General features: G+C 50.0%; 1 protein-coding gene across 4 annotated transcripts in view; it reads left to right on the top strand.

Moving 5' to 3' along the window:
- Positions 1-26,968, top strand: part of casq2 (calsequestrin 2) — a 74,988-nt gene extending 48,020 nt beyond the window's left edge. For all 4 annotated transcript variants that reach the window (XM_038802044.1, XM_038802045.1, XM_038802043.1 and 1 more), the window contains 5 exons: positions 3,764-3,809; positions 7,541-7,595; positions 20,164-20,264; positions 20,356-20,430; positions 26,513-26,968. In XM_038802044.1, coding sequence (XP_038657972.1) covers positions 3,764-3,809; positions 7,541-7,595; positions 20,164-20,264; positions 20,356-20,430; positions 26,513-26,770 — 535 coding nt within the window. In that variant the 3' untranslated portion in view covers positions 26,771-26,968. The remainder of the gene's footprint in view (positions 1-3,763; positions 3,810-7,540; positions 7,596-20,163; positions 20,265-20,355; positions 20,431-26,512) is intronic.
- The last annotated feature ends 302 nt before the right edge of the window (positions 26,969-27,270 follow it).

Genomic DNA, 27,270 nt, shown 5'->3' with positions numbered 1-27,270 from the left:
AACACACCCATGGGATGGGACACAGCTCCGTAGACATGTCCACTGCCGGAGGGGAGGTGTCTAGCGCCTGGTTCAGGTGACGTTATGAATGGGCATCTGGGGTAGAGGGTCTGGGGTCCGGTGAGGGGATCCCGCTGCGGTCAGGAGTGTATGAACAGGGAGTTCCGAATGGGGGGGGAGGATCGAGGGGAGAATGTCAGTCTAACACCCTCTCCCAATGCCTTACAGATATTGAACGCTATGGCAGGGATTTTGGACCTAGAATGTCCTTGCTAGTGGTTCGGCTGCTAGCCCAGGCAGTCAGCTGGAGGCAGCGGCTGCAACATGGGCTGCAGATGCTCGAGGCGGTGGACCATGTGCTGGACTGTGGCCCACACAATGAGGACAGCCGCCCATCAAGCTTGGGAGGGCCCCAGAGGGGGAGTACTGCGACGACCCAGAGTTTAAGGGCATCACTGGTCATTTGAACAGATGACGAGCAGCACGTGTCGCAGGAGGCTCCGCCTCAACAAGGAGACGGTGCAGCCCCTGTGCCATGTCCTCGCGGACTTGGCACCACATGGAATAGGAGGAAACACGCTCCCAATGGCCGTCAAGGTCATCGTAGCTCTGAACCTTTACGCCTCGGGATCATTCAAGGGCTCGGGTCCCGGAGACCCGTGTGGCATCTTGCAGGCCACAGCGTGGAAGGTGTATCCGACAAGTCATGGAAGCCCTGTTTTCCTTGGCGGAATACTACATCAACTTTGACATGGATCAAACCTAGCAAGACACCTGGGCAGCAGATTTCCCCACCATTGCCGGGTTGCCCTAGGTCCACGGGGTAATAGATAGCACACGTGTTGCCCTGCGCTCAATGGGCCATCTGGGAGTGCCCTACGTTAACAGAAAGGGGTTCCAATCTTTGAACATACAGCTCATGTGCGACAACCAGATGAAGATCATGCATGTGTATGCATGCTTCCCAGGAGTGTGCACGACAGCTGCATCCTGGGCCAGTCGGTCATCCTTGGCCTCTTCTAGGACCACCCCAGGATTGGCGGCTGGCTCTTGGGGGATAAGGGGTACCCGCTGAGGACCTGGCTAATGACACCTCAACGGAGGTTGGAGATCAAAGCGGAGACCCAGTACAACGAGGCCCATGTGGCCACCCGGGCTGTCATTGAGTGGTGCATCGGACTCCTCAAGATGTGGTTTCAATGCCTTGACCCGCTCTGGTGGTGCACTGCAGTATACCACCTGGAGGGTGATGTACCATCAATTGGACGCGAGGCACGATGAAGGTCCAAATTTAGGCTTTAATCAGCTAGACCGGTGGTCAACTACAGAGAAAGGCCAACCGCCGGAAACTCTGGGTACTTATACCCGCCTCAGAGGCGGGGTCTACTTGCCTCTCGACCAATTGGTGAGCAGTCACATGACTAGTCCCACCCAATCAGACGAGAGGCACATGACCAGCCAGAGCCAATGGGAAACCAATGCTCTGCACCAATGGCAGTGCTCCCATTCATACCACCACAGAGGGTCACCCGCTTTGCGGTGGCCTGCTGTGCCCTCCACAACATCGCACAGGAGCTGGGTGACATGCTGAAAGTTGGCGATGAGGAACATGCACCCACCGCAGAGGAGGAGGAAGAGGACGATGAGGTGGAGCCAAACCAGCAATGGCTGGGAGACGAGCCCAAGGAGGAACCGGAGGACCAGCCGGAGGCTGCAAAATAGGCGGCAGCTGTGAGGGTTCCACAAGCCCGGAGGCCCAGGGAGGCTCTCACATTTGCCCGATTCACTTAGGACGTGGCCTGGTCTGTCATCAATACCTTACCCACCCGTCACCCCCATCTCCCACCCTCCCAGGATATGCGTTACATCATTCCAGGGTGCTGCGACTATGTCGGCACCATCAACTGGTCACTATCGAGGGTGTGATGATAATCTGCAGAGCGCTGAGCACCAGTTCTCCACAATCTATGCCAATAGTCCGACCCCTGCCTGTCTGCTGAGTGTTTGCTCACACCGATCACGGTGTGTGCCCGGAGAGTGGTGGACGCCTGGAGGGATGGGCCAAGGGTACGGAGGTCGGCTCACATAGCGGATAAAAGTGACAGAGGCATCTTAGTGGTTATGCATAAGGGTGTTTATTGTGTTTTACAATTCCCCACTCTCCCTGACGGCTCCCCATGGTCTGCACCATCATGTCGACGCCCTCAGCGATGCTCCTCAGTGAATGGGACATGCTCTGCAGTGCCTCCGCAATGCCCACCTGCAACTGGGACAAGGTCCGCCGTGCCTTGACCATTCGCATCTGAGAGCAGATATGTCCCGCATCAAGGTCAGCCTGTCACTGGCTCACATCCTCCAGCGAGCCGAGATCCTCAGCCATGGCCGTCACCAACTGCGCAACATCTTGGACACCTCCTGTAATGGTGCCGATGTCGTGCACCAGGCTCTCCACTGCAGTCTCCACCCTAGCCATGTTGCCCTCGGTGCCATGCATTGCTGCCGACATCTCTTGCGCCCATAGCCTCTGAGACTCTTCCAATCGGCCATCGATCTGCTGGAGCGTCGCTGACATCTCCTTTCTAATGTCCTGACCGCTCCTTATCATTTCCATCAGCTCTGGGATGACCTCTTCCATAGGCTCAGCATCAGGCTGGGACCCAGCTGGGTCCTGGGATCCAGCAGACCTCCGACTACTGTCTTCCCTGGGGCTTCCTGCTTCCACCTGATGTGCATCAACAGCTGTGTGGTGCCCACTAGATTGTGCCCAAAAGCCTGACCACTAACATTTCCCACCGAGGTGCGCGTAGCTGCGCTGGTGGATTGTAAGATGACAGCTGTGACCCCTCGATTGTGTCTTCCTCGGAGCTCCCCGCCGAGGTGGTCTCCTGGGAGGCTGGAGAGGGGGCCACCCAGAATGGGCCAGCGCTGTCGACTGGAGGACTTGTGGGAGAATGGGTATGTGGTCAGTGGGAGAGATGGGTCAGTTAGTAAGGCAATAACACGTTTGACAGGTCCTCTGGGGGGAGCTCGGTTCCTCACCTCTGCGGCGTCTGCCAGCCTCCGTGTTGGTGACCGCTCTGTCCTCGGCCGGTGTAGGTCGTTGACCTTTTTCCGGCAGTGGAGGCTAGTCCTCCTGACCACACCACAAGCGCTCACAGCCATCGCTACCTTTTCCCAGGCAACGCTGGCTGCCTTGTGGCTGACCCTCCTCATGACCCTCGAGGGAACAGGTAATCTCTCCTGACCTCCAGTGCATCTAGGAGCCTTCGCAGATCTCCATCCCAGAATGTTGGGGCTGGTCTCCTGGGTGCCATTGTTGCGAGCTGGCTGGGGTTGGCTGAGCAAGTGCTGCTCGACCTTGTCTGGATTGCACGGTGCCAGCAAGTTGGCTGGCAAGCCTTCATTTGTGGCGAGAAACCCGTGGGGCCTCGTTAAGTGGACCAATTAACGTTGAAAAGCGTTGCCGGCCTCACTGGGCAGATCACTGAGAAGTTTGCGTCATTTGCCGCTCACTACCACACTTGGAAATCTTTCTGGAGAATCGCGCCCCATTTATTTTATTCCCTCTTGACTAAGCCGTCATGGGAAGGCCTTGAGTGAAAAGCTAGCAGCTGATTCAGTAGCAAGACAGTTTGTGAACAGGACCCAAGGTAAACAGTATAAACCTTTACAAATACAAGCAAGGAGAGGTAGGCTAGACGGTCTTTCACGCTGCTCTGGAACATAGAAACTATTTTTGAAAATGTATTTGTTCTATTTTCAGATCCACTCTCAGGAAACTGCGACCAGAGGATGTGTTCGAGACGTGGGTAAGACAAACCTGAAATCAATTTCTGAGTAATTGGCAAGACGGAGTAATCATTATATTTAGAGTTCAATTTATTTTTTTTATCAGTGACAAAGGAGGAAAGTGAGGAGCTAAATACTGAGATATAAGACAGCAGGTGGAGAGGGTGACCAGTCAGTGAGGAGCTAAATACGGAGTTATAAGACAGCAGGTGGAGAGGGTGACCAGACAGAATGAAGTGGAAGCCACAGATTGAGAAAGCCAAATTATCAGACTTTCTCAAGAAAATTAGCGCCCAGAATGTACTCAAAGGTATCATAGCCTATGATATTATAATTTCAGATGCTTCCCTCTGAATCAAGCTATGGGCGCTACGCCACTCTGCAGAACTCACACATGTCGACAGTTTTGAGGGCAGTATCGAGGGATAGTCATGCATTGTTGGAGATAATCTTTTATCTGGGTTGTCCTGACTGCCTGTTCAGGTGACTACCAAAGATCCCATGGTTCGACTTCAAAGAAAGCACTGAAGTTGTCCAGACTAATATTTTTTCCTACACCAAAACAGATTAACTGGTCGGCTGTCTGTGGGATCTCGCTGTGTGAAAATTGGCTATTGTCAATTTACAAACAGTGACTCCCCTTCAAAAAAGGCTGTGTTTGCGACTAGAGCCATGCATGCACAGTTGTATGGCTGGCTGACATCTTTATCAGGGGCAATGTGCAGCAGGGAGTATGCACAGTGAGCATTGGTTCTGGAATTGAAAATATTACATCTTCAACAGCCAACCCCTGTCTCAGGGGTCCCACTGTTTTTTTTAATCCCATTTGATTTCCTGAAGATTTTCCATGCCTTTTTTTCCATATTTTTGGGGAAGGAACCTTCCTTCCAATTAGCCATCTTGTCATAGCAACGTATCTCAATGGTTTGGAAGGGGCAGTGTGTACTTAAGCCTGTATTCCATCATATCCTTGCTCTGTTGATGCTTAAATGAGCTGTGCTGGAAAACACAAGCCGCAGAGCTGCAAAGGGAATTGTGGGAGTACCTTTACGAAATGAGAAACGGGTGTTTATAAATGGGTGTGTATATAAGTATCTGTAGTGAGAGTACCTTTAAGAAATGGGTGTTTATTACTGCAGTGATGTCTGAGAGTGGGTGGAGCTGGGCTGTCTGTCAGCTTTTTTACTTTCGTTTTAGGCTGTTTGCTGGAGGGTGTGTTTTAGTTTCGTTTTCAGAGCTGGATAGCTGCAGTCACAGCCAGAAGGTGTATTAGAGTCTCTCTCTGTAATCTGAAGACTGTAAATCGATACTGGTGATTTAAAACTAATAACAAAAGTGACTTTAACCTGATGTGCTTCTGGTAAAAGGTTTTTTAAGTCTTATGGATGTTCAAAGGAAAGCTTAAAGGATTACTTAGTGTTGTATTCTTTGGGGGTTATATTTGAATTAATGGTTGCTAAGATATTCCCTGTATGTTTTAAAAAGGTTAACTTGAGTTCATAGAATAAACATTGTTTTGCTTTAAAAAATACTTTTCCATTTCTGCTGTACCACTCTGTAGAGTGGGCCGTGTGCTCCCCATACCACAATCTATTAAAAGTTGTGGGTCAGGTGAACTCCATGATACACTTTGGGGTTCTCTAAACCCTGGCCCATGACAGCCGTCACTGGTGAATCAGAAGCCCCTCTTCCTCCCCATCCTGATCACCAGAAATTGCAGGGATGGCATGCCCTAACTATCCACTCACTGTGGGACTCAGAAACTTCCATGCAGCACTCTGTGCCTCCTGCAAATGACAACATAGGATTCTGTGCATACGTGACCAAGTGAGCATGTGTAGACAAGTAACAGCAGCCATCCTGAGTTGGCAGAAGACAGTGTTCAAAAATATATGCTGGCTTTAAGGCTCTTTCGATTGTACTGAAGATGTAAACGCAAGTATCTAACTATCTATTTTGGTACATCAGTGACTGTTCAGTCCCTCTTCATGTTCCCATCTGGACCTGGAAACATTAATTAATTTTGCTTCCAATTTCCACCGCTCTATCATCTTTACATGGTCCATCTCTAACATTTCCATTCCATTCTTTGACCTTTCTATTTCAATTCCTGGGATAGACTATCCACTAGTATCCATCACAAGTCCACTGACTCCCACAGCTACCTTGACTACAGCTCCTCACCCCACATCCTGTCAGGACTTCATCCCATTCTCCCAGTTCCTTTGGTGCACCTGTTCTGATGATGCCACTTTCCAAAATGATGCTGCCGACATGTCTTCATTCTTCCTCAATCGTGTTTTCCCACCCACTGTGGTCAACAGGGCTCTGAACCATGTCAACTCATCTCCTGCACATCTGCTCTCACCCCTTCCCCTCCCTCCCAGAACCAGGATAGGGTCCCTTTTGTCTTAATTTTTCACCCCACCAGCCTCCGCATTCAAAGAATCAACCTCCGCCAGTTCTGCCAACTCCAGCATGATACCACCACCAAACATACCCCTCACTACCCCTATCGGCATTTGCAGGGACCGTTTCCTCAGGGATACCCATGCCTACTCCTCCATTACCCTCAACACCTCACCCTCTTCCCATGGCACCTTCCCAAGTAATCGGAGAAGGTGCAACACCTGCCCCTTTACCTCCTCCCTGCTCATCATTCAAGAGCCCATACACACTTCAGGTGAGTCAGCACTTCACGAGCACCTCCTTCAATCTAGTCTATTGCATTTTCTGCTCTCAATGTGGTCTACTCTATATTGGAGAGACTAAATGCAGACTGGATGATCGGTTTGCACAACACCGTTGTTCCATGCCATTTGAACTCACATCCTGCTGTCATGCCCACATGTCCATCGTTGGCCTGCTGCAATGTTCCAGTGAAGCCCAGTGCAAACTGGAGGAATAGCACCTCATGTTCCAATTAAGCATGTTACAAACTTCCGGATTTAACATTGAGTTTAACGGGGCAGCACGGTGGCGCAGTGGTTAGCATTGCTGCCTCACGGCGCTGAGGTCTCAGGTTCGATCCCGGCTCTGGGTCACTGTCCGTGTGGAGTTTATACATTCTTCCCGTGTTTGCGCAGGTTACGCCCCCACAACCCAAAGATGAGCAGGTTAGGTGGATTGGCCATGCTAAATTGCCCCTTAATTGGAAAAAATTAATTGGGTACTCTAAATTTATATTAAAAAAAACATTGAGTTCAACAACTTCAGACTGAACTCTTTCCATTTCTTTACTCCATTTTTATTTCTCTCAATTTATTTCCATTTCTTCCTTTGATATGTCTTTTTCTCACTATTGTCCCCCTCCCCCACCCCACTTGAGCCATCTGTTCACTATTCCTAGTTGCCCTTTGACACACTGCCTACCTTTGTTCTGCCATTTACACATTCTAATCTCTCTGTGAGCCACTATCAACACCCTTCTTAGCCTTTACATTATGTTTGTCTTTCTGTCTACGACATCTTTGACAATCTCCACCTATCGCTGACCCCCTATCCACCCCACTGTTCCACCTCCCCCCAGTGTAAATCTGACCCTATATCCAGTTCTCTCGAGCTTTCACAAAGAGTCATCCAGACTCGAAACATTAGCTCCCTTCTCTCTCCACAGATGCTGTCAGACCTGCTTTTGTTTCAGATTCCAGCATCCGCAGTAATTTGCTTTTATCTAACTGTAAGTTCTTTTAACATTTAGAAATATCTACAAATTCCTCAATGTAACTTAAATTTGCATTTTTCTGTACAGGAAGATGACATGGATGGGATCCAAATTGTTGCTTTTGCTGAAGAAGAAGACCCTGGTAAATTCCATTAAAGCTTACCATAAAATTATAGGATGTTAAGATACAGAAAAAGGCTAGCCAAACCATCACATATTTTATTTCTCATGTCTAAACCCTTGCTTTAACGTCGCAATTTTTCTTGTTCAAGATACTCTTTCATATTCAATTTATCAAGTCCAATCCCTTTTAAAATATGTCATGGACTCTTTTAACAAAAATATATTACAGAAAATTCTATTTTGTAACTTTACCCATGGAAAATCTTTTTACCAACCTTGCCTTTCATTATTACGCCGAATCAGAATGTAAATGATGAAAATCGCTTATTGTCACAAGTAGGCTTCAATGAAGTTACTGTGAAAAGCCCCTAGTCGCCACCAGCACCTGTCCAGGGAGGCTGGTACGGGAATCGAACCATGCTGCTGGCCTGCTTGATCTGCTTTAAAAGCCAGCAATTTAGCCCAGTGAGCTAAACCAACCCCGATGATTTTGTGTGTGCATTCATAAATGCATATTCAACAAAGTGGGCACGATCTTCCAGCCACTCTGCGCTGGAAAAACATCTTGCTGCGGCGCCACGTGGACGGTGAAAGCCTCCACCTGGCTCGCAACGCCTCGCGAGATTCAACGCAATCATGCAAGACGTTGCAAGGAGAATCCCGCCCCCGCTTTTTGGAAAATCTGCATATTAGAGCGAGGCAGCAAGCCTTGGTCTAATATGCAGATTCCCGAGGTACGTGAGGCTTTGGAATTTTGGGCACGGCCAGCTGGCAGCGGCTCTGCCATAGCGCCAAGATGGCATTTTTTGCACACCCGTGATTGGGCCAGGGTTGCCCACCGTGGGTGTTCAGGGTGCGAGGGGGGGGGGGGGGGGGTCGGGAGGGTCCTCCCATGTTGTGGTCGGGCTGGGGGAGGTTGGGTTTTTTTTATGGGCCTCGGATATAGGGACGCCATTTAAATATGGCGCGCCGATCTCTCACTACAACAGGGAGTTCCGGTGAGCGGAGCTCCCCATTGTAAAAAACGGGGTTATGAGTGGCCTCGGCCGCGTATTTCCCGTTGAGGCCCCTTATTCAAAAGGAGTAGCATTGAATAACAAAGAAACAAAGAACAAAGAAAAGTACCCTTTTGCCCTTCGGCTCTCCAAGCCTGTGCCGACCATGCTGCCCATCTAAACTAAAATGTTCTGCACTTCCGGGATCCGTATCCCTCTATTCCCATCCTATTCATGTATTTGTCAAGGTGCCCCTTAAACATCACTATCGTCCCTGCTTCCACCACCTCCTCCGGCAGCAAGTTCCAGGCACCCACTACCCTCTGTGTAAAAAACTTGCCTCGTTAATCTCCTCTAAACCTTGCCCCTCCAACCTTAAACCTATGCCCCCTAGTAATTGACCCCTCTAACCTGGGGAAAAGCCTCTGACTATCCACTCTGTCTATGCCCCTCATAATTTTGTAGACCTCTATCAGGTCACCCCTCAACCTCCATTGTTCCAGTGAGAGAAACCGAGTTTATTCAACCTCTCCTCATAGCAAGTGCCCTCCATACCAGGCAACATCCTGGTAAATCTCTTCTGCACCCTCTCTAAAGCCTCCACATCCTTCTGGTAGTGTGGTGACCAGAATTGAACACTACACTCCAAGTGTGGCCTAACTAAGGTTCTATACAGCTGCAACATGACTTGCCAATTTTTATACTCAATGCCCCAGCCAATGAAGGCACGCATGCCGTATGCCTTCTTCACTACCTTCTCCACCTGTCTTGACCCTTTCAGTGACCTGTGGACCTGTATACCTAGAACTCTCTGACTGTCAATACTCTTGAGGGTTCTACCATTCACTGTATATTCTCTACCTGCATTAGACCTTCCAAAATGCATTACCTCACATTTGTCCGGATTAAACTCCATCTGCCATCTCTCCGCCCAAGTCTCCACACAATCTAAATCCTGCTGTATCCTCTGACAGTCCTCATCGCCATCCGCAATTCCACCAACCTTTGTGTCGTCTGCAAAGTTACTAATCAGACCAGTTACATTTTACTCCAAATCATTTATATATACTATGAACAGCAAAGGTCCCAGCACTGATCCCTGCGGAACACCACTAGTCACAGCCATCCAATCAGAAAAGCACCCTTCCATTGCTACTCTCTGCCTTCTATGACCAAACCAGTTCTGTATCCATCTTGGCAGCTCACCCCTGATCCCGTGTGACTTCACCTTTTGTACCAGTCTGCCATGAGGGACCTTGTCAAAAGTCCATATAGACAACATCCACTGCCCTACCTGCATCAATCATCTTTGTGACCTCCTCGAAAAACTCAATCTGCAAGTGCCGGGAAACACGTGGCTAAACCCACTCGCTAGGGAACTTTGTTCCCTTTTGGGAAGATTGCGCCCAAATGTGGGCATGTGAAATAATTCCTTCAAATGTAAGATGATAGTACTTTTAACAAGCTGAGGTGTATTTAATATAGAGCACATTTCAATGTTTTTTATGTACATGAAGTAATTTTTGTCCAAGAGATATGGTAACACAAGCTAAAAATACCCCTGATTGGATTGATAGCATTAGTTTTAAAGAGAAATGTAAACTTGTTTCAGCAAGTCGTGTTTCAAACTCCCTGGGTACTGGGAAGTTTGCTGCTGAGGTACCTGAAGCTGGTTCAAAGGCTGATCAGGGATAATGATATTTGACATTTTCTAGAGTTGCTGATCTTTGGAATTTGAAAAGTGGCCTGGGTAGTAAGTGCAAGTCATTGTATCTACTTCTTAAACTCTTATAATACTTATAATACAGTGCTTTGTTTTGCTGAAATATCTAAAAACTTTCATACACAATGAATCACCTGTAACTCAGTAGCTCAGTAACTTGTTATGTCAACAGTAGTTACTTGACATCATTATGCACTTGCACATCCTTTGTTAAAAAGGAAAGTGTTTGATATATTCCTCAAAGATGCGGATTGTTATATCTGTGCAAACTAATTGCCATGTTTGTCTGGTTTTGAGATGATATGGGATGGGCAGGGAGCATAAATTCTGCCGTGGAGCTCTTTGGCTGTCTTCCTGCAGCCCGCTGCTATTGTGGGAGAGGTGAAAGCAAGTATTGAATGCATGTACAGATGACGCACTCCTGGTGGGATTATGTCATTTGACGCATTTTCAGCCAACACTGAGGAACACAAGTGCGTTCACGGCACGCAGCTTTGTAGGAAGGCTGGAAATTCAAATCCCCATCCCTTTATGAAAGGGTAATCAATTAATTACCCTTTGCGCAGCAAATTTAAAAATAAAAAGCATTTTTTGTCTTCAGCTGCCATGCCCTGCCCTGACTGCAAATGCCTGAAGCACCCACTGGAAAGGAATGAGCCACCGGACATGGCAGATGTCGCACCCTCCAAATGCTGTGGCAAGATTCCACCCAAATGAAAAACTCTACCGACGAGATTCCAAAAATACTAGTTTTGAAATTTGATGCCCGTAATTTTTTTCTCTTTCAGTTTACCCGTTGAGGAATGACAATAGCTTTAGTCATTTTCTACTCAAATGCTATGGAAAGTGGAATTGTACATTCTGTTTCCTTGCACTGAATGATTATTGGAGAAAAGCTTTTTTTTAATATTCATGTCACTAAGTTATGTTTCATTGCTGAGGAACTTGGTAAAAGCTTTAATCCAATATGTGGAAGATTTGCTACATTTGATAGTTGTAATGAAACTATCAACCTCTTTGTGAAGAATCGCTTTACAATGTTCCGACATTTAGTGCATAAAATAAGTCAGCCATCATGTTATTGAATAAGTAGTAAGTTAGCGTTAAAACTGTTTTTTATGGGATAGAGCAGACTAATTGAGGCAAAAGGTTAAACAAAAACCTAAAGATGTTGGAAGTCTGAAACAGTAAATGAAAATGGGAGCATCTGTGGAGAGTGCAGGTCATGTAACCTCGGACCTTCCGTCAAAAATTTATATCGGTTATTGCTAATATAAACATTTATAAAAAGGATAAGGCAGAGATAAACACACATACATCCATGAAAATATGTATGGTTCAGCCGGGACATTCAGAGGGAGATGTTAGCGTCACTCCAGCAGATCCATAGCCGGTGCCATCGGCTGGAGGACCTGCAGGAGAATGGACATATGGGGCAGGATTCTCCCCTACCCGGCGAGGCGGGCGGTACCGGCGCCGAGGAGTGGCGTGAACCACTCCGGCGTCGGGCCACCCGGAAGGTGCCGAATCCTCCGCACCTTCAGGGGCTAGGCTGGGGTTGGCGCCGCGCCAGCCGGCGTCAAACGGCCTCCGCCGGCCGGTTCGAGTTGGCGCATGCACGGGAGCACCAGTGTGTGCTGGTGTCATCCCAGCGCATGCGCAGGGGGGTTCGTCTCCGAACCGGCCAGGGCGCAGGTCCACAGCAGCCGGTGCGGAGGGAAAGAGTGAGCAAGGGCACAGGCCCGCCAGTGGATCAGTGGTCACCGATCGCGGGCCAGGCCACCATGGGGACACCCCCCGGGCCAGATCCCCCCGCAGCTCCGCGAGGACCCCGGAGGCTGCCTGCAGAGCCAGGTCCTGCCAGTAAGTACCTGGTCTAATTTACGCTGGCGGGACCAACCGAAAACGGGCCAGAGAATCGCCGGGAGGGCCACTGCCACTGGCCGCCGACTGGCACAGCACGATTCCCGACCCGCCAAAACCCTGGCGCCGGAGAATTCGGCAGCCAGCGGGGGCTGGATTGAAGCCGACCCCGGCGATTCTCTGGCTCGGCGGGGGGTCGAAGAATCCCGTCCATGGTCAGTGGGAGGCATGGGTCAGTCAGTAAGGCAATAACATGTTTGAGAGGCCAGTCTGGGCCTTCTCCCGGCGATTATAGGAGAGCTTTTCCCGAGGAGACACAGAGAAAACATCGTTAGCCACAAGTGTGGTTCACAGTGGTGGGAGGGAGGTGTGAAGGAAGGGAAAAGGGTTAATAATAATAATAATAATCACTTATTGTCGCAAGTAGGCTTCAATGAAGTTACTGCGAAAAGCCCTAGTCGCCACATACAGGCGCCTGTTCAGGGAGGCTGGTACGGGAATTGAACCTGCGCTGCTGGCATTGTTCTGCATTACAAGCCAGCTATTTAGCCCACTGTGCTAAACCAGGATTCAAGGGGGAAGGGGAGGTGGAGGGAGGGTTGGGGGTCGCATGGAGAGTTGGGGGTTGGAGGCTCTCATGGGGGCGGAAAGGTCTCGGGCGCGGGGGGGGGGGGGGGGGGGGGGGCGGGGTGGCATTGATATTTACTCACTCACGCTGCCTGGTATAAATCGTTGACCTTTTCCCGGCACTGGAGGGCAGTCCTCCTGATGAGACTCCCGGTGCTCACAGCCGCCACCACCTCGTCCCAGTCACCACTGCCCTATGGCTGACCCACCTGGACTCTCGGGGGAACAGGACACCCCTCCGGGCCTCCGCAGCGTCTAGCAGCCTCCCCAGATCTGCGTCCCCTAATCTTGGGACCGCTCTCCTGATCATCATTGTTGCGAGCTGGCTGCGGTTGGCTGAGCAAGTGCTGCTTAGGTGCTGCTCAACCTTGTGAGAAGGGGGCTGGCGATTGCCATGCCGCGCATCAGCGCTGGGAAGCACGCGGCAGTTCCCGCTCATTGCAACACCTAGAAATCTTCCCGTCGAATCGCGCCCATAAAATTGTTATTGAGCAATGCTCCATTCCAACTCCACTGACCTGCTGCACATCCCGACCATGTATGGTTGCCAGATTTTCCATCCCAGGTATGCTGTGACCTTACAGGAAATCATGGGCTGATGCTTGACATAAGTGCCCTGAGGCATTTTTGCTATATTAAAAGCGCTATATCAGGCTTGTCTAACCTTTTTGTGTGACGGGGCATATTTCAATTCTTTTCCCTCTCCAGTGACCCATGAGCAACTTTCAACAAGGTGGGGGGCGGGATTCTCCCCTGGCCGGTGCTGAAATTGCGAAATGCGAGTGGGCGAATAGCCTCCAACGCCAAAATCGGGATGCTCCAGCACCATGAAAATGGCGTAAATGTGTCGCTCGCCACACAGCATTAAAGTGCAGTAGGTATATCATTAGCAGGTCTGACACTTTATTCTCTGGGGCATCTGAGGGTCACCGCCTCCGATGGGCTGAGTCCCCGATGCCGTGGTTCATTTCTGGGTCTCAAAATTCGTGAACATGGCGTCGTGGCTGCTGAGCGAGAGAGAGAAGAGATAGGACACGGAGTGGAGCAACTATGGGCTGCTGGCCCGGACACTGACCGTGCTGGCTGGGGTGGGGGGCCCCATGCCAGGACCAGGGGTGCAGAGGAGCAGGGGTTCCCCCCCAACATGACTGGGGCGGTGCCCATGCGCCGATCACCATTACGGCGGCCATCTCGCTGCGCACTCACTGACTACCCACCTCGGCCTCTGGTTCTATGCAGTGACACCAGCCTTTTGATGCGCTCACCCCCGCAGCCCTCCCAGCCCCACACCCGCCACAACGCGCCTCCACCTCCGGACCCATACACGCCGCCCAACCAGCTGCCACTCACCGAGAACCATCCAGGGCCACACCCACAGCAGCCCCCAGTGAGAGCCATGCCAGCCAACTGTACCCCTGGCAGCAGGGAAGGATGCCAGGACCGGGGGCACTGAAGGTGGCGGGCACAGGAGGGACATGTGGCGGTGGAACCCGCACAGGGCCATCGTGTAGCCCATGGAACCTGGTTGGGCACAGCACCATGCTAATATGTTGGCCTTTCACCCCCTGCACACAATGGTGTTTGGAGTTCAACCATCAATGATGGCCGCCCTGGTGATGGTCACAGCTCTGCGAGATGCCCTGCAGCCATGTGAGCGGGAGCCGCTTGGAGAGGAGGAGGAAGCTACAGAAGCAGAGCGGGCAGCAGTGGAGCGGCCAAAGAGGACCGGGCTGCAGAGGAGTAGCTGGCGGCTGCACAAGCTGGAGGGCCAGTCACCCAACAGGCCGAGGAGGAGGTGGTGCCAAGGAGGCGTCGCATGAGGCCTCGTGTGCACTGGCAGTGTCTGTCATTCGAGCCGCTGCCGGACCGGGCATGCCGTCGGAGACTCTGGATGTGCAGAGATACAGTGCAACACATCTGCCAGGGGCTGGTTTAGCACAGTGGGCTAAACAGCTGGCTTGTAATGCCTCCCCGAACAGGCGCCGGAATGTGGCTACTAGGGGCTTTTCACAGTAACTTCATTGAAGTTTACTTGTGACAATAAGCGATTATTATTATTAATATTATTATGATGGCACACCTGGCACCGCGAGGGTATGGCGGTGGACACCCTCTCCCGGTAACCGTCAAAGTGACGGTCACCCTGAACCTCTACGTGACGGGGCCCTTCCAGTCGCCGAGTGGGGACCTGTCCGAGATCTCACAGAGCTCGGTGGACAGGTGCATCCACACCGTCCCGGAGGTCCTATATACGCAGGCGGATCAGTACATCCATTTCCATGTGAACTGAGCCCACCAGGATGCCCGGGCAGTGGGGTTCGCTGCCATCACCGAGATGTCCAAGGGGCGATTGACAGTATGCACGTTGCCCTACTGGCACCTGCGGATAACAGGCCACTCTACAGGAACCAAATGGGGTTCCACTCAATGAACGTCCAGGTGGTCTGTGACCATCAGCTGCGCAGTGTGCACACCTCCTTCATCCTGGCACACTCGGCGGTCCCTGACATGTTAAAGGACCACCTTCCCTCACGCCGGCTGAGGGGTTGGCTCCTGGGTGAGAGGGGTTACCCACTGCGCCCTTGGCGGTAACTGGAGGCCACAGACCGACGCGGACACCCGCTACAACGACGCACATACAGCAATCAGGAGTGTGAGCAACTGGTGCTTTGGCACCGTGAAGATGCGCTTTAGGTGCCTGGACCTTTTTGGAGGGGCCCTCCAGTACAAGGTTGAGAGGGTCACCCGCATCGTGGCGACCTGCTGCGTGCTTCACAACATCGTGCAGCAGAGGGGCGGTGTGCTGGAGGAGGAGGATGAGGAGGAAGGGCAGGCCTCATCCGATGAGGAGGATCGGGGGAGGGCGACAGTGAGCAAGACATGGGGCCAGGGCAGTGACGGGAGGCCACGCGACGTGTGCGACAGGGCTAACACGCACGGGACCCTTTGATCACCTCAGGTTCACTGACTAGGGGATGGGGCAGGGGTTGGAGGGGGGGGGGGGGGGGGGATGCTGGCCAGAGGCATGGACACACTTCCCAAACCCACAACCCCTCACCCCCCAGACCGCCCGCTTGCACACCCCTCTGTTATACATACCTGAGGCACTATGATTGGATTGGATTGGATTGGATTTGTTTATTGTCATGTGTACCAAGGTACAGTGAAAAGTATTTTTCTGCGAGCAGCTCAACAGATCATTCAGTACATGGAAGAAAAGGGAATTAAACAAAATTCAAGAAAATACTAGAAAATATATGAGAATACATAATAGGGCAACACAAGATATACAATGTAACTACATAACTACATAACTATGAGCTGGGGCTCCTGGATTGGCAGTAACAGCGGGTCTGGTCCATGGGATGGAGGATGATGACAACCCGCTCTGCAATGAGCTCTGGTGCTCTGCATCGTATGACAACGCCTGACTCATGCCCACAGTAGTACCTTCCACCTGGGTGATGCCTGCATGCGAGCTGGCCAGTCCACCACATGGTCCCGTCGAATCCCTGGGGTGGGGGTGCTGGGGAATGGTCAGGGGTGTGTGGTGAGCACGGTTCTCCCACAGTGTGGCGTGGTGCCACCCTGGCGGAGGAGCAAACACATACAACGACACCATTAGACAGTCTGACGCATGCAGCCCGGGGTTGGGTAGGTGGTGGCCTCGATGGCCAGGGCACCGCCGATTGCAGCTGGCATGAATGCCGACATGTGGGGAAGGGTGGGGGGGGAGGTTCCAGGTTACGGGTGTGTGGGAGGGGCGGGGTTAGTGCCAGGGGCACCTACTCATCCTGGCCGCCCTGAGAAGGTTGTGGAGTTTCTTGCTGTACTTCATGCAAGTCCGGACGATGCTGCCCACGGCGCTGACCACCTCTGCCACCAGTGCCCAGGCACGATGAACGGCGGGGACTGGAGGCTTTCCTCCTGTGTCAGGGTATAGGGTCATCCATCCCTCCTCCACGGCATTCAGGAGAGCGTCCAGCTCAGCGTCCCTGAATCATGGTGCTGCTCTCCTTCCAGCCATCTTGATGGCTGGTACGGCGTGTGTGGTGGTGAAGGACCGTTTAAGTGCGCCTGCGGCATGTGAGCCTCATGAGAGCCAATCACAGACCCGACGAATCCGGCACCGTTTTTCATGGAATTGATTGCATTCCACGTGGCGACGGTGATAGCCCATTTAAAGTAGCTGAATCGGTGCAGGTGTTGTGCTGATGTTTCTGTTGTAAAACGCCACACATCCTCCTCTGGCGTCAACACTTAGCGTCCGAAATGGAGAATCCAGCTGTCCTCTCTCTTACTCACACATTCTCACTCAGACACACGCACTCTAACTCACACATGCTGTCTCTCACTCACATATTCTCTTACACATGTGCTCTCTCACTCACCCACTCACTCACACACACACTCACTCACACACTCGCACTCACATACTGGGCTGGATTCTTCGTTTGGGAAACTAAGTCCCCCACGCCAGCGTGAAAACGGTGGTGTTTTACGCCAGGAGAACTGGCGCAAAACGGCCACCGCTTCCCTGCTCCGGGGGGGGGGGGGGGGGGGGGGGGGGGGGGGGGGGGGGGGGTTGGCTAGCAGCCAGGCAGCGTAATCCCAGCTCTAGCTGCCGATACAGCCGGAGTATTGCCAGATCTGTGGCCGCGCATGCGCACGGTGGCGGCCTACAACAGCCGTGCTGTGTTTCACGGCAGACGTAGCTGCGGACACAAACTGCAAAATAGTCTCCCCCTTCGACCAGCTCGCACGCCTCGGATCAAAGTGCCCCCAGCCCCGAATTGTGCCCCCCACCCGCGGATCGGCCCTCCCCCCGACTCTGGCGGCGCTGGGCTAAGTCTGCAGCTGCCACATTGAGTTCACGAGGGGTGAGACCACACGTATCCCACGCCGTCGGGAACTTGGCCAGTCGGGAATGGTGTATCGCGTGGCGGGCCTCAGGCAATGGCCTGAGGCCGTGGATACCGCGTGCAGCTTACTCCCAGAGTACGCCGCTTTTCAAGGGGTAGTGCTTCGCAAAAGCGGCGTCACCACCGATTTTGTCATCATCTGTGATTCTCAGCCCCATCGCCCACTCTCTTTCACTCACTCACACTCTTTCGCTCACACATGCTCTCTCTCACACAGACACTTTCTTGATCACATACACACAAGGTGGATTCTCCAACATCCGCCTTTGGTAGCTGAGTTCCTGATGCGATGGAGCGGATCATGTTCATGTGCTCCAGTCCCCCGCCAGCAGCAAGAGCAGTCTACAGACCCCACACCAGCAGGAGGATGCAAATGGATAATTTGATCCCACCTGCATCCGATTAGCGGGCTGGACACCGGATTCTCCACGTCCCCGTGATGCTCACGTACTCTCGGACCAGGATTCACGTGGGTGTGGATCGTTGCAAGTAGCCCTGACAAGGGGGTAAGCACTGAACTTAGGTGCCCCCAAAGTCTATCGGAAGACCCCCTCCCGCAACAACGCAAACCCTGTCCATCTCACACCCAGCTCCCCCCATTCAAACCCCCCCATCAGATCCCTTTATCAGACACCCCCATATCAGAGACCCCCATCAGCAGTCAATCCATCTCCCCCACACCAGCAACCAGTTCCTCCCCCATCAGCAGCTAGTTTTCTCTCCATGCCCAGTAGTTGCTCCCTTCCCTCCGCCCAGTAGCCACTTTCCCCATGCTCGGCAGCCATCCCCGTCCCCGCCTGACAGCCATTTCCGCCCCTGCTGGGTGGCCACTGTGACTCTTCGGCCCACCTTGAAAACCTCCCTCCCCCACAAGCCGACTCACCACTGACATCCTGCCACATTTCCAGGCCTCAGACTGAAGAAACCTGCTTCTTCAATCAGAGACTGGCTCTCTCCCACATTTGTCACTGATTGGCTCACAAGTGATCCTAGCAACAGAAAATGTGGGAGAGAAACAGCTTCTGATTGGAGGAGAAGTTCTTTGAAAAATCTTCGAATTCACTTACTGACGTCTTGAACACGGTTCGGGGGACCGGATAGAGAGGTCTGGCGGGCCAGGTAGTGGCCCACAGGACACCTGTTGGAGCTGTTGTTGTTTTCAATGGGTTATCAACTCCATTCTCCAGAATCTGCAGAAAGAACAGGGAAATTGGGAAAGGAAGATAAAATATAAGGGCATAAGAAATTGAAGCATATGGTCCCTTGAGCCTCTTCCACCATTCGATATGATAACAACAGATCTTCTGCCTCTATTTCACTTTCCCACCTGCTTCCCACAGAACATAAAACAGTACAGCACAGTACAGGCGCTTCGGCCCACCATGTTGTGCTGACCTAATCTAAAATCAACCTATCCTAATCTAAGATCAATCTAACCTACAACCCTTCAATTTGGCTGGTTTAGCACAGTGGGCTAAACAGCTGGTTTGTAATGCAGAACAATGCCAGCAGCGTGGGTTCAATTCCCCTACCAGCCTCCCCGATCAGGCGCCGGAATGTGGCGACTAGGGGCTTTTCACAGTAACTTCATTGAAGCCTACTTGTGACAATAAGTTATTATTATTATTATTTACTGCTGTCCATGTGCCTGTCCAAGAGTCCCTTAAGTATCCCCAATGACTCTGACTCCACCACCTCCGCTAGCAGTGCATTCCACGCACCCATCACTCTCTGTGTAAAGAACCGACCTCTGACACCTCCTCTATACCTTCCTCCATTCACCTTAAAATGATGTCCCTTCATGACAGCCATTTCTGCCCTGGGGCAAAGTCTCTGGCTATCCACTATATCCATGCCTCTTATCATTCCCTGAGATCATATCCTTTCATTCCCTGTGATTAAAAATATACCTATTCCAGCCTTGAATGAACTCAACAATAGAATGATGTTGATAAAATATATAATTATGGCAGTGGAACGCAAATACTTTAGTAAGAGTGAACTGTCAGTGGAAACAGAATACATAAATTGAATAATAGTAACCCTCCCTTCAAGGCAATGGATTTTGGGTTAATTAGCATTTTTAAGACGAACTTTGACATTTTTATTCGATAAGATATCAACATGTACATCAAAAGCAGCTAAATAGAGTGAAGTACTGATTGGTCATGATGTAACTGTATGGCAGAACAGACTGAGAGGTTGAATAGCGTTTTGTTGTTCCTGTGTTCATTGAAATAGCAGAATGACCTGCAAATGCTTCAAATGCCAATTCACTAATATCGGCAATAGTTATTTCAAGGTATAAAACCTATCCCACAAAGTTGATGTCACAATCCACCAAAATGTATTTCACAGGCAGCTAGAGCAGAATTAATATCTGTGGAATATTTGCTTGTCTAAATAATTCTTGCTCTCTGGCATGGGGATATTTGAGAGATTTCTATTTCTTTATAGATGGTTATGAATTTCTATCAATTTTAAAAGAGGTGGCAAGAGATAACACTGACAATCCAGATCTAAGCATTGTGTGGATCGATCCCGATGATTTCCCTCTGGTAAGTACATATGTCACAGAGTAATGAATAGGAATTATTTGCAGACATGTTGCAGTAATTTAATTGTACAATCCTGTTATGACTATTTCAGTTGTTTACATACTGGGAGCGAACTTTCAAGATTGACCTTCACAGGCCTCAGATGGGAGTAGTGAATGTCACGGATGTAAGTAGCATCAGCAAATTCCAATCATTAGTCCAGTGCTTTAAATCTCTTTTGTATGGATATATTGTCAAGATAGGCTAGATAGATTCTTGATGAACAAGGGAGTGAAAAGTTATCGAGGGTAGGCAGGAATGTAAGGTTGAGGTTAAAATCAGATGGGCCATGATCTAATTGAATGGCGGAGCAGGCTCGAGGGGCTGTGGCCTATTCCTGCCTCTAATTCATAAGTTAATATGTTCGTATTTTGCCATGACCTATAGGATAGTGGGAGACCATGTTCATGTTTTTAATGCATGTGTTGGGTTTTACAAGAATGTCTAATTGTGATTTTGTATAGTAATTTGTGGTCTTGTGGCGCAGTGCATAGCGTCGCTACCTCTGAACCAGGAGCTCCAGATATATACAAGTCCCACCCCAGAGCTTGATGACTAAGGAAGGTGTGACCAATAGGTTGAGTAGAAACCTGCACAATTGTTCCATCATGTGCCAATGGCAGACAGTAAGACCAGGAGAGACTCCTGCTCAACCAGCTTGATGTGGAGCGGTGCCCCTCAAGCTATAAGCTTCTGGCCATCAACCTGTTCCAGGAAAAAAAACACTATGGAAACAGATGAAATTGTGGCCTTGTGCACCACTAGGCATGGGCAGAGAAACAATAACAATCCCAATTTGTCACTGTATATAGATATCACTACATATTTACTAATTTCTTTACAACTTTGCGCACATGTGCAATGCTACTTTTCATGTCCACTATTCACATAAGTTCATTTGTATGTGTATATCTGTGATTCAACCACCACATTGTGCCTGGGTGCTCCGGGTAAATAGCGGGAAAGGCCAAAATCCAGATTTGTTCCAGGTGCGAGCTGGTTTGCAATTAACCCGGCCCCCTCCTGATGGCGAGTTCCGGATCACATCCAGAAATGGCGAGCACACTCCTCATCTCTCTAGTGCCTACTCCAGGGTACACGTGCCATGCCTCAGAGGATGATTAGTGCATAGAATCTGAAGGAAACGTTGAAGCCTGAACAGTGTGCCTGAACTCCAGGAGCGGCAGCACCAGAGAGGCAGCTGCCAACAATCAAACACTAAAGAGCAGGCCTTCAGCATTGGGGATCCTCTCACGAATAAAGGGTAAGTGTGTAGATCAGGGGTGGGCACCTGAGCCTGTCTCCTTCATGTTCCTGGCAGAGGTCTGAGGTCCGGAGTCTGATCTGGTCGGGGGTGAGTGTGCAGAGCAAGCTTTGCCAGCACAACTGGCTTACTGGATGGCAGAGGGAGGAGGGACATTGCAGTGGTGGGGCTTGGTGGATTCCCGGGATGGAAGCCCTAACGGATTGTCTCTCTCCTCCAATTCCTTCCACATTAAAAAATGTTTGCTGGTGTGGATTCTGCAGAGGTTGCCCTCACAATGCTGGCAGCACCCAAGGTGGCTAGATGCTGTAGAAGCGGTGACAGCGACAACACAGGCTGGAGGCAGCATCCCATGTGCAGGGGGCCGCCACACACCCCGAAGATCCGGCCACCCAGCAGGCCGAGGAGAAATGCAGAGGGGGAGGCCAGCAATGGCCCAAGGAGGATAGGCATCATTGGTTGTTTGATAAGTGTGGTGGTATGAATGTGAGCACTGCCATTGGTGCAGAGCATGGGTTTCCCATTGGCTCTGGCTGGTCATGTGCCTCTCGTCCGATTGGCTGGGACTAGTCATGTGACTGCTCACCAATTGCCCGAGAGGCAAGTAGACCCCGCCTCTGAGGCGGGGTATAAGTACCCAGAGTTCCCGGCGGTCAGCATTTCTCTGTAGTCGACCACCGGGCTAACAGCTAGCTGATTAAAGCCACAGTTTGGATCTTAATCGTGCCTCGAGTCCAATTGATGGTACATCAATAAGATAACGGACAGCATGTGCTGGAGGAGTCTCCATCACAGCAAAAAGACAGTGCGGCATCTGTGCCATGCCCTCGCGGAATTAGCACCTCGTAGAGGGGGAGGAATCCCGCTTCCGGTGGCTGCGAAGATCATTGCATCTGTTATACCGTCAATTCACTGTGAGACCGTGAGAACGAGTGAACATTAGGCTTTATTATCCATGAACTCGCCTGCCAGTGTCGGCTGTACAAATGAGTGCCACCCACAGGTGGCCGGTCTATATATTGCCCGGGTGAGGGCGGAGCCAGAGGCGGAACCCACCGGGGTCCCAGTACAGTACCTGGAAGTAGCCCGTATCATCATTTCCAGGTCATAGGTTACAGCACTGAAGAGACAGTTTATACTTAAGTGAATTCACCATTCACCACAGCAGCCCTCAGCTTGTTTGTAACCAGCTCATTCCAGGACTCGAGCAGGGACCTGTGTGACATTTCTCAAGCTACATCCAACTACATCACCTTTGAGCTGCACCTGGCCCACCTCGATACCCGGGTCGCAGGATTCTCCCCCATCGTCAGGATGCTCGGGTCCAGGAGGCAATAAATGGCACACATATTGCCTTGTGCTTACCAGGGCATCTGGGAGTGGCCTTTATTAACAGGAAGGGGTTCCACTCCCTGAATGTTCAGATTGTGTGTGATCACTGCACCACTGTGTGTGCACGTTACCCAGGAAACGTGCATGATAGCTCCAATCTGGGGCACTCAGTGAGCTCCAGCGTCTTCGAAGACCACCCCAGGATGACGGGTTGGTTTTTGGGGGACAAGGCGTACCCGCTGAAGTCCTAGCTGATGAGGCCGGTGCGGAGGCCTGAGACTATAATGAGGCTCATGTTGCCATTTGTGCTAGATGCTCTGGTGGTGCCCTGCAGAGGGTCTTCCGCTTTGTGGTGGTCTGCTGTTAACTTCACAACCTGCCAGAGCAGTGGCATGACATGCTGGAGAAGGAGGAGGAGGAGGAAGGACATGCGGCCTCAGCTGAGAAGGAGACAGACCAGGAGTGGCAGGAGGACAAGCCTGGAGAGGAGCCAGAGGATGGAGGACAGGCGGCGGCAAGGGGTCGGCACACCCGGAGGACCAGGGAGGCCGCCCTCCTGACCATATTCACATAAGTCAAGGCTATGTCCGTTAGCTCAACCCCTCATCCACATTTATCCTCTTCACCCCCCACAGCCCCCTCCTTCCAACCCCGCCATCCCATCTCCCGCCCAAATACCCCTCTCCATCACATCCCCCTCCCAAAACACCCTGTTCCATTCTCCATGGGTCTGTGTAACATGACTCCAGGGTGATGGGCTTGTGTCGGCACTGTCAGCCGGTCAATAAACACGTCAGGAAAGTGATGATAACCCGCTGTGAGGAAAGCTCTGGTGCTCCTCAGTTTCTGCAAAAGTCTGACTTCAGTTTTTCTGCTGACAGCGCGCTCACAGCCATCTCTGAATGGGTTCTGCATCTGGGGTGTGTGATCTTGGACCACTGTTTGAGGGGGGCCAGGGCTGGGGGGGAGAGGAGGAAAACAGGGGGTGCGGTTGCAGGCAGGCCTGATGTGAAGATTAACTTGACTGAGGCTTCATATGTGTCAGGTTTTGCATGTTTAAGTAGTGAACTATTGGTATTTCCATTCCCCCTACCTACAGATAGTGATCCACCCATCCTCCCCAGTGTCCACTCGGTGCTCCTCAATCTTCCTGATATTTCATGGCCTTATGCCACATCTCGGTGTCTCCCCAGGATGTTCATCAGAGGTAGAGGCAACCTGCTGCTTTCCACGCCCTGTGGCCTTTTATGCCCTTGCCAGATGTCCCCTGGAGGGCCGGGAGCCAGGGAGGGCCCCAGCTGACCTCGCAGTCACTGGCATCGCTGTGGGCATCTTCCCAATTGCCAGGATAAGTGTAGCTCCAACAACAGTCAGGAAGTTTGACACCATTCAGGACAAAACAGCCTGCTTAATTAGGACCCAGTTCATAATCTTAAAAATCATTCACTCCCTTCACCACTGCTTTACCGTGACTGTAGTGCATACCATCTACATGATGCAAAAAGGCGTCTTCGACAGACACCCCTACCACCGAGAAGAACAAGGGCAATAGTGAATGGAAATGCCACCATCTCCACGTCCTCGCCATATCACATGGAATCCTGACATGGAAATATATCACAGTTCCTTTATCATCTCTGGAACAAAATCGTGGACCTCCCTATCTAACTGCACTGTGGAAATGTCTTCACTGTATTGTATTGCTCTGGCCAAAACGTCACTCTCTTTATCTTCACAAGGGCAATGAACAAAGAATAATGCAGCACAGGAACAGGCCCTTCAGCCCTCCAAGCCTGCGCTGATCTCGTGTCCTATCTAGACCAACTGCCTGTACCCTTCTAGACCCCGTCTGTCCATGTGCCTATCCAGATAAGTCTTAAAGGTCACTAACGTATCTGCCTCAACCACCTCACTTGGCAGTGCATTCCAGGCCACCACCACCCTCTGTGTAAAAAAACTTCCCCCGCACATCCCCACTGCACCTCTCCCCCCCTCACCTTGAACTTGTGCCCCTTGTAATTAACATAGAACATACAGTGTAGAAGGAGGCCATTCGGCCCATCAAGTCTGCACCGACCCACTTAAGCCCTCACTTCCACCCTATTAACCAATTAACCCTCCGAACCTTTTTGGTCACTAAGGGCAATTTATCATGGCCAATCCACCTAACCTGCACGTCTTTGGGCTGTGGGAGGAAACCGGAGCACCCGGAGGAAACTCACGCAGACACAGGGAGAACGTGCAGACTCCACACAGAAAATGACCCAGCAAGGAATCGAACCTGGGACCCTGGTGCTGTGAAGCTACAGTGCTATCCACTTGTGCGACCGTGCTGCTATTTGTCCTATCTATACCCCTAATAATTTTATAAACTTCTATCAGGTTGCCTCTCAGCCTCCGTCTCTCTAGGGAGAACAATCCCAGTTTATTCAATCTCTCGTCATAGCTAATACCCTCCATACCAGGTAAACCTTTTCTGTACTCTCTCCAAAGCCTCCATGTCCTTCTGATAGTGTGAGCTTTTATACTTGATACCCCGTCCTATGAAGGCAAGCATGCCATATGGTTTCTTTACCACCATTTCCACCTGTACTGCCACTTTTAAGGATCTGTGGACCTGCATGCCCAGATCCCTCTGTGTGTCTATGCGCCTGATGGTTCTGCCATTTATTTTATAGCTCCCACCTGAATTGGATATACCAAAATGCATCACCTCGCATTTGTCCGGGTTAAATTCCACCTGCCATTTCTCGCCCAATTTTGCAGCCTATCTATAACTGCTGTATTCTCTGACAATCGTCCTCACTATCCACAGCTCCTGTAATCTTAGTATCATCCCCAAACTTGCTAATCAGACCACCAAGTTTTCTTCCAAGTTATTTATATATATTACAAAGAGCAGAGGTCCCAGTACTGATCCCTGCGGAACATCACTAGTTACAAACCTCCATTCGGAAAAACACCCTTCCACTGCTACCCTCTGTCTTCTATGGCCATGTCAGTTCTGAATCCATCCAGCTAGTTCACCCCTGACCCCATGTGATTTAATCTTTTGCACCAGTTGGCAATGAGGGACCTTGTCAAATGCAATGCCCATTCCATGAATTAAAAAAAATCTCCCTTAATCTACTCTGCTCTAAGTAGAACATTCAATGCAATGGAATGATGTTAAACAATTGGGAATTAAAAGTAAAATCTACTGAATTGGTGTTGGATGGTCATAACTGAATCAGTGCTGTGCAGGTTGGAAAAGACTTAAACCTAACACATCAATGGAACATCATCCCTGGTTGCAAATTTTATTTATCCCTCTACATTGTAGCATTTAACTTTTCTCTAATTGGATCCAATGCCTTTATGGTGTATAGCTCTTGCTGGTTCATTTGAAGATTATTTTATTTTCTGCTTTCCTGATGAACTTATTCATAGGCTGGTAGCCTATACCGTTCCTAATCAATGTAGATATTGTTGTAGATTAAATGTAACATTTGTAGATATTTGTAAATCTGATAATGTCTTTACATTTATTCATGTTCCTGAAAACTGCTAGTTTGTAATGATGCATAGTTAATTGTACTTCAACACTGTGAATTTCACATTTATAACCTTAAAGGCTGACAGCATCTGGATGGATATTAAAGATGATGATGATTTGCCATCAAGTGATGAACTAGAAGAATGGCTCCATGATGTTCTCTCGGGAAAAGTCAATACAGAAGATGATGATGATGATGATGATGACGATGACGACAATGATGATGATGATGACGATGACGACAATGATGATGATGATAACGATGATGATGATGATGATGACGATGACGACGATGATGATGATGATGATGAAGATGATAATGACGATGATGATTAAGTTCAGTTTATTAATGATTATCTATACTGTGAACAAAAAAATCTGCTAATTCTACATTTAATGATATTTGAAATTGATATATTTGTAATTTAAAATGAGCAGTTGAAAATGACTGCTAACTCCAATGGTGTGTAACTAATACTCCAAGATCAGCTAAAATTTCAGATATTTAAAATGAAACCTAATTGATTTATAAAACTTGCTCTCCGTTTATTTTTTATCGACATTCTCCCCTTCCCATTTCTCCATAAGCATAAAGAATGAGCATGCATTTATCTAGAACCTTTCACTACTTCTGGAAATCCCAAGTACTTTACAGCTAATGAAGTAAAGTTGAAATGTAATTCCTGTTGTAGTATGAGGACACATGGCAGACAATTTGCATGGAGCAAGGTTCAGCAAACAGCTATGACTTAATGACTCGATAATCTATTTTTTTAATGATGATATTTTCCATCAATCAGAGAGGGCAGATGAAATCTGTATTTAACATCTCTTCT

This window comes from Scyliorhinus canicula, chromosome 7 (assembly GCF_902713615.1).
Source record: "Scyliorhinus canicula chromosome 7, sScyCan1.1, whole genome shotgun sequence".
NCBI lineage: Eukaryota > Metazoa > Chordata > Chondrichthyes > Carcharhiniformes > Scyliorhinidae > Scyliorhinus > Scyliorhinus canicula.
Note: the sequence above shows the minus strand (reverse complement) of the source record. Positions and strands in the feature narration are given on the sequence as shown.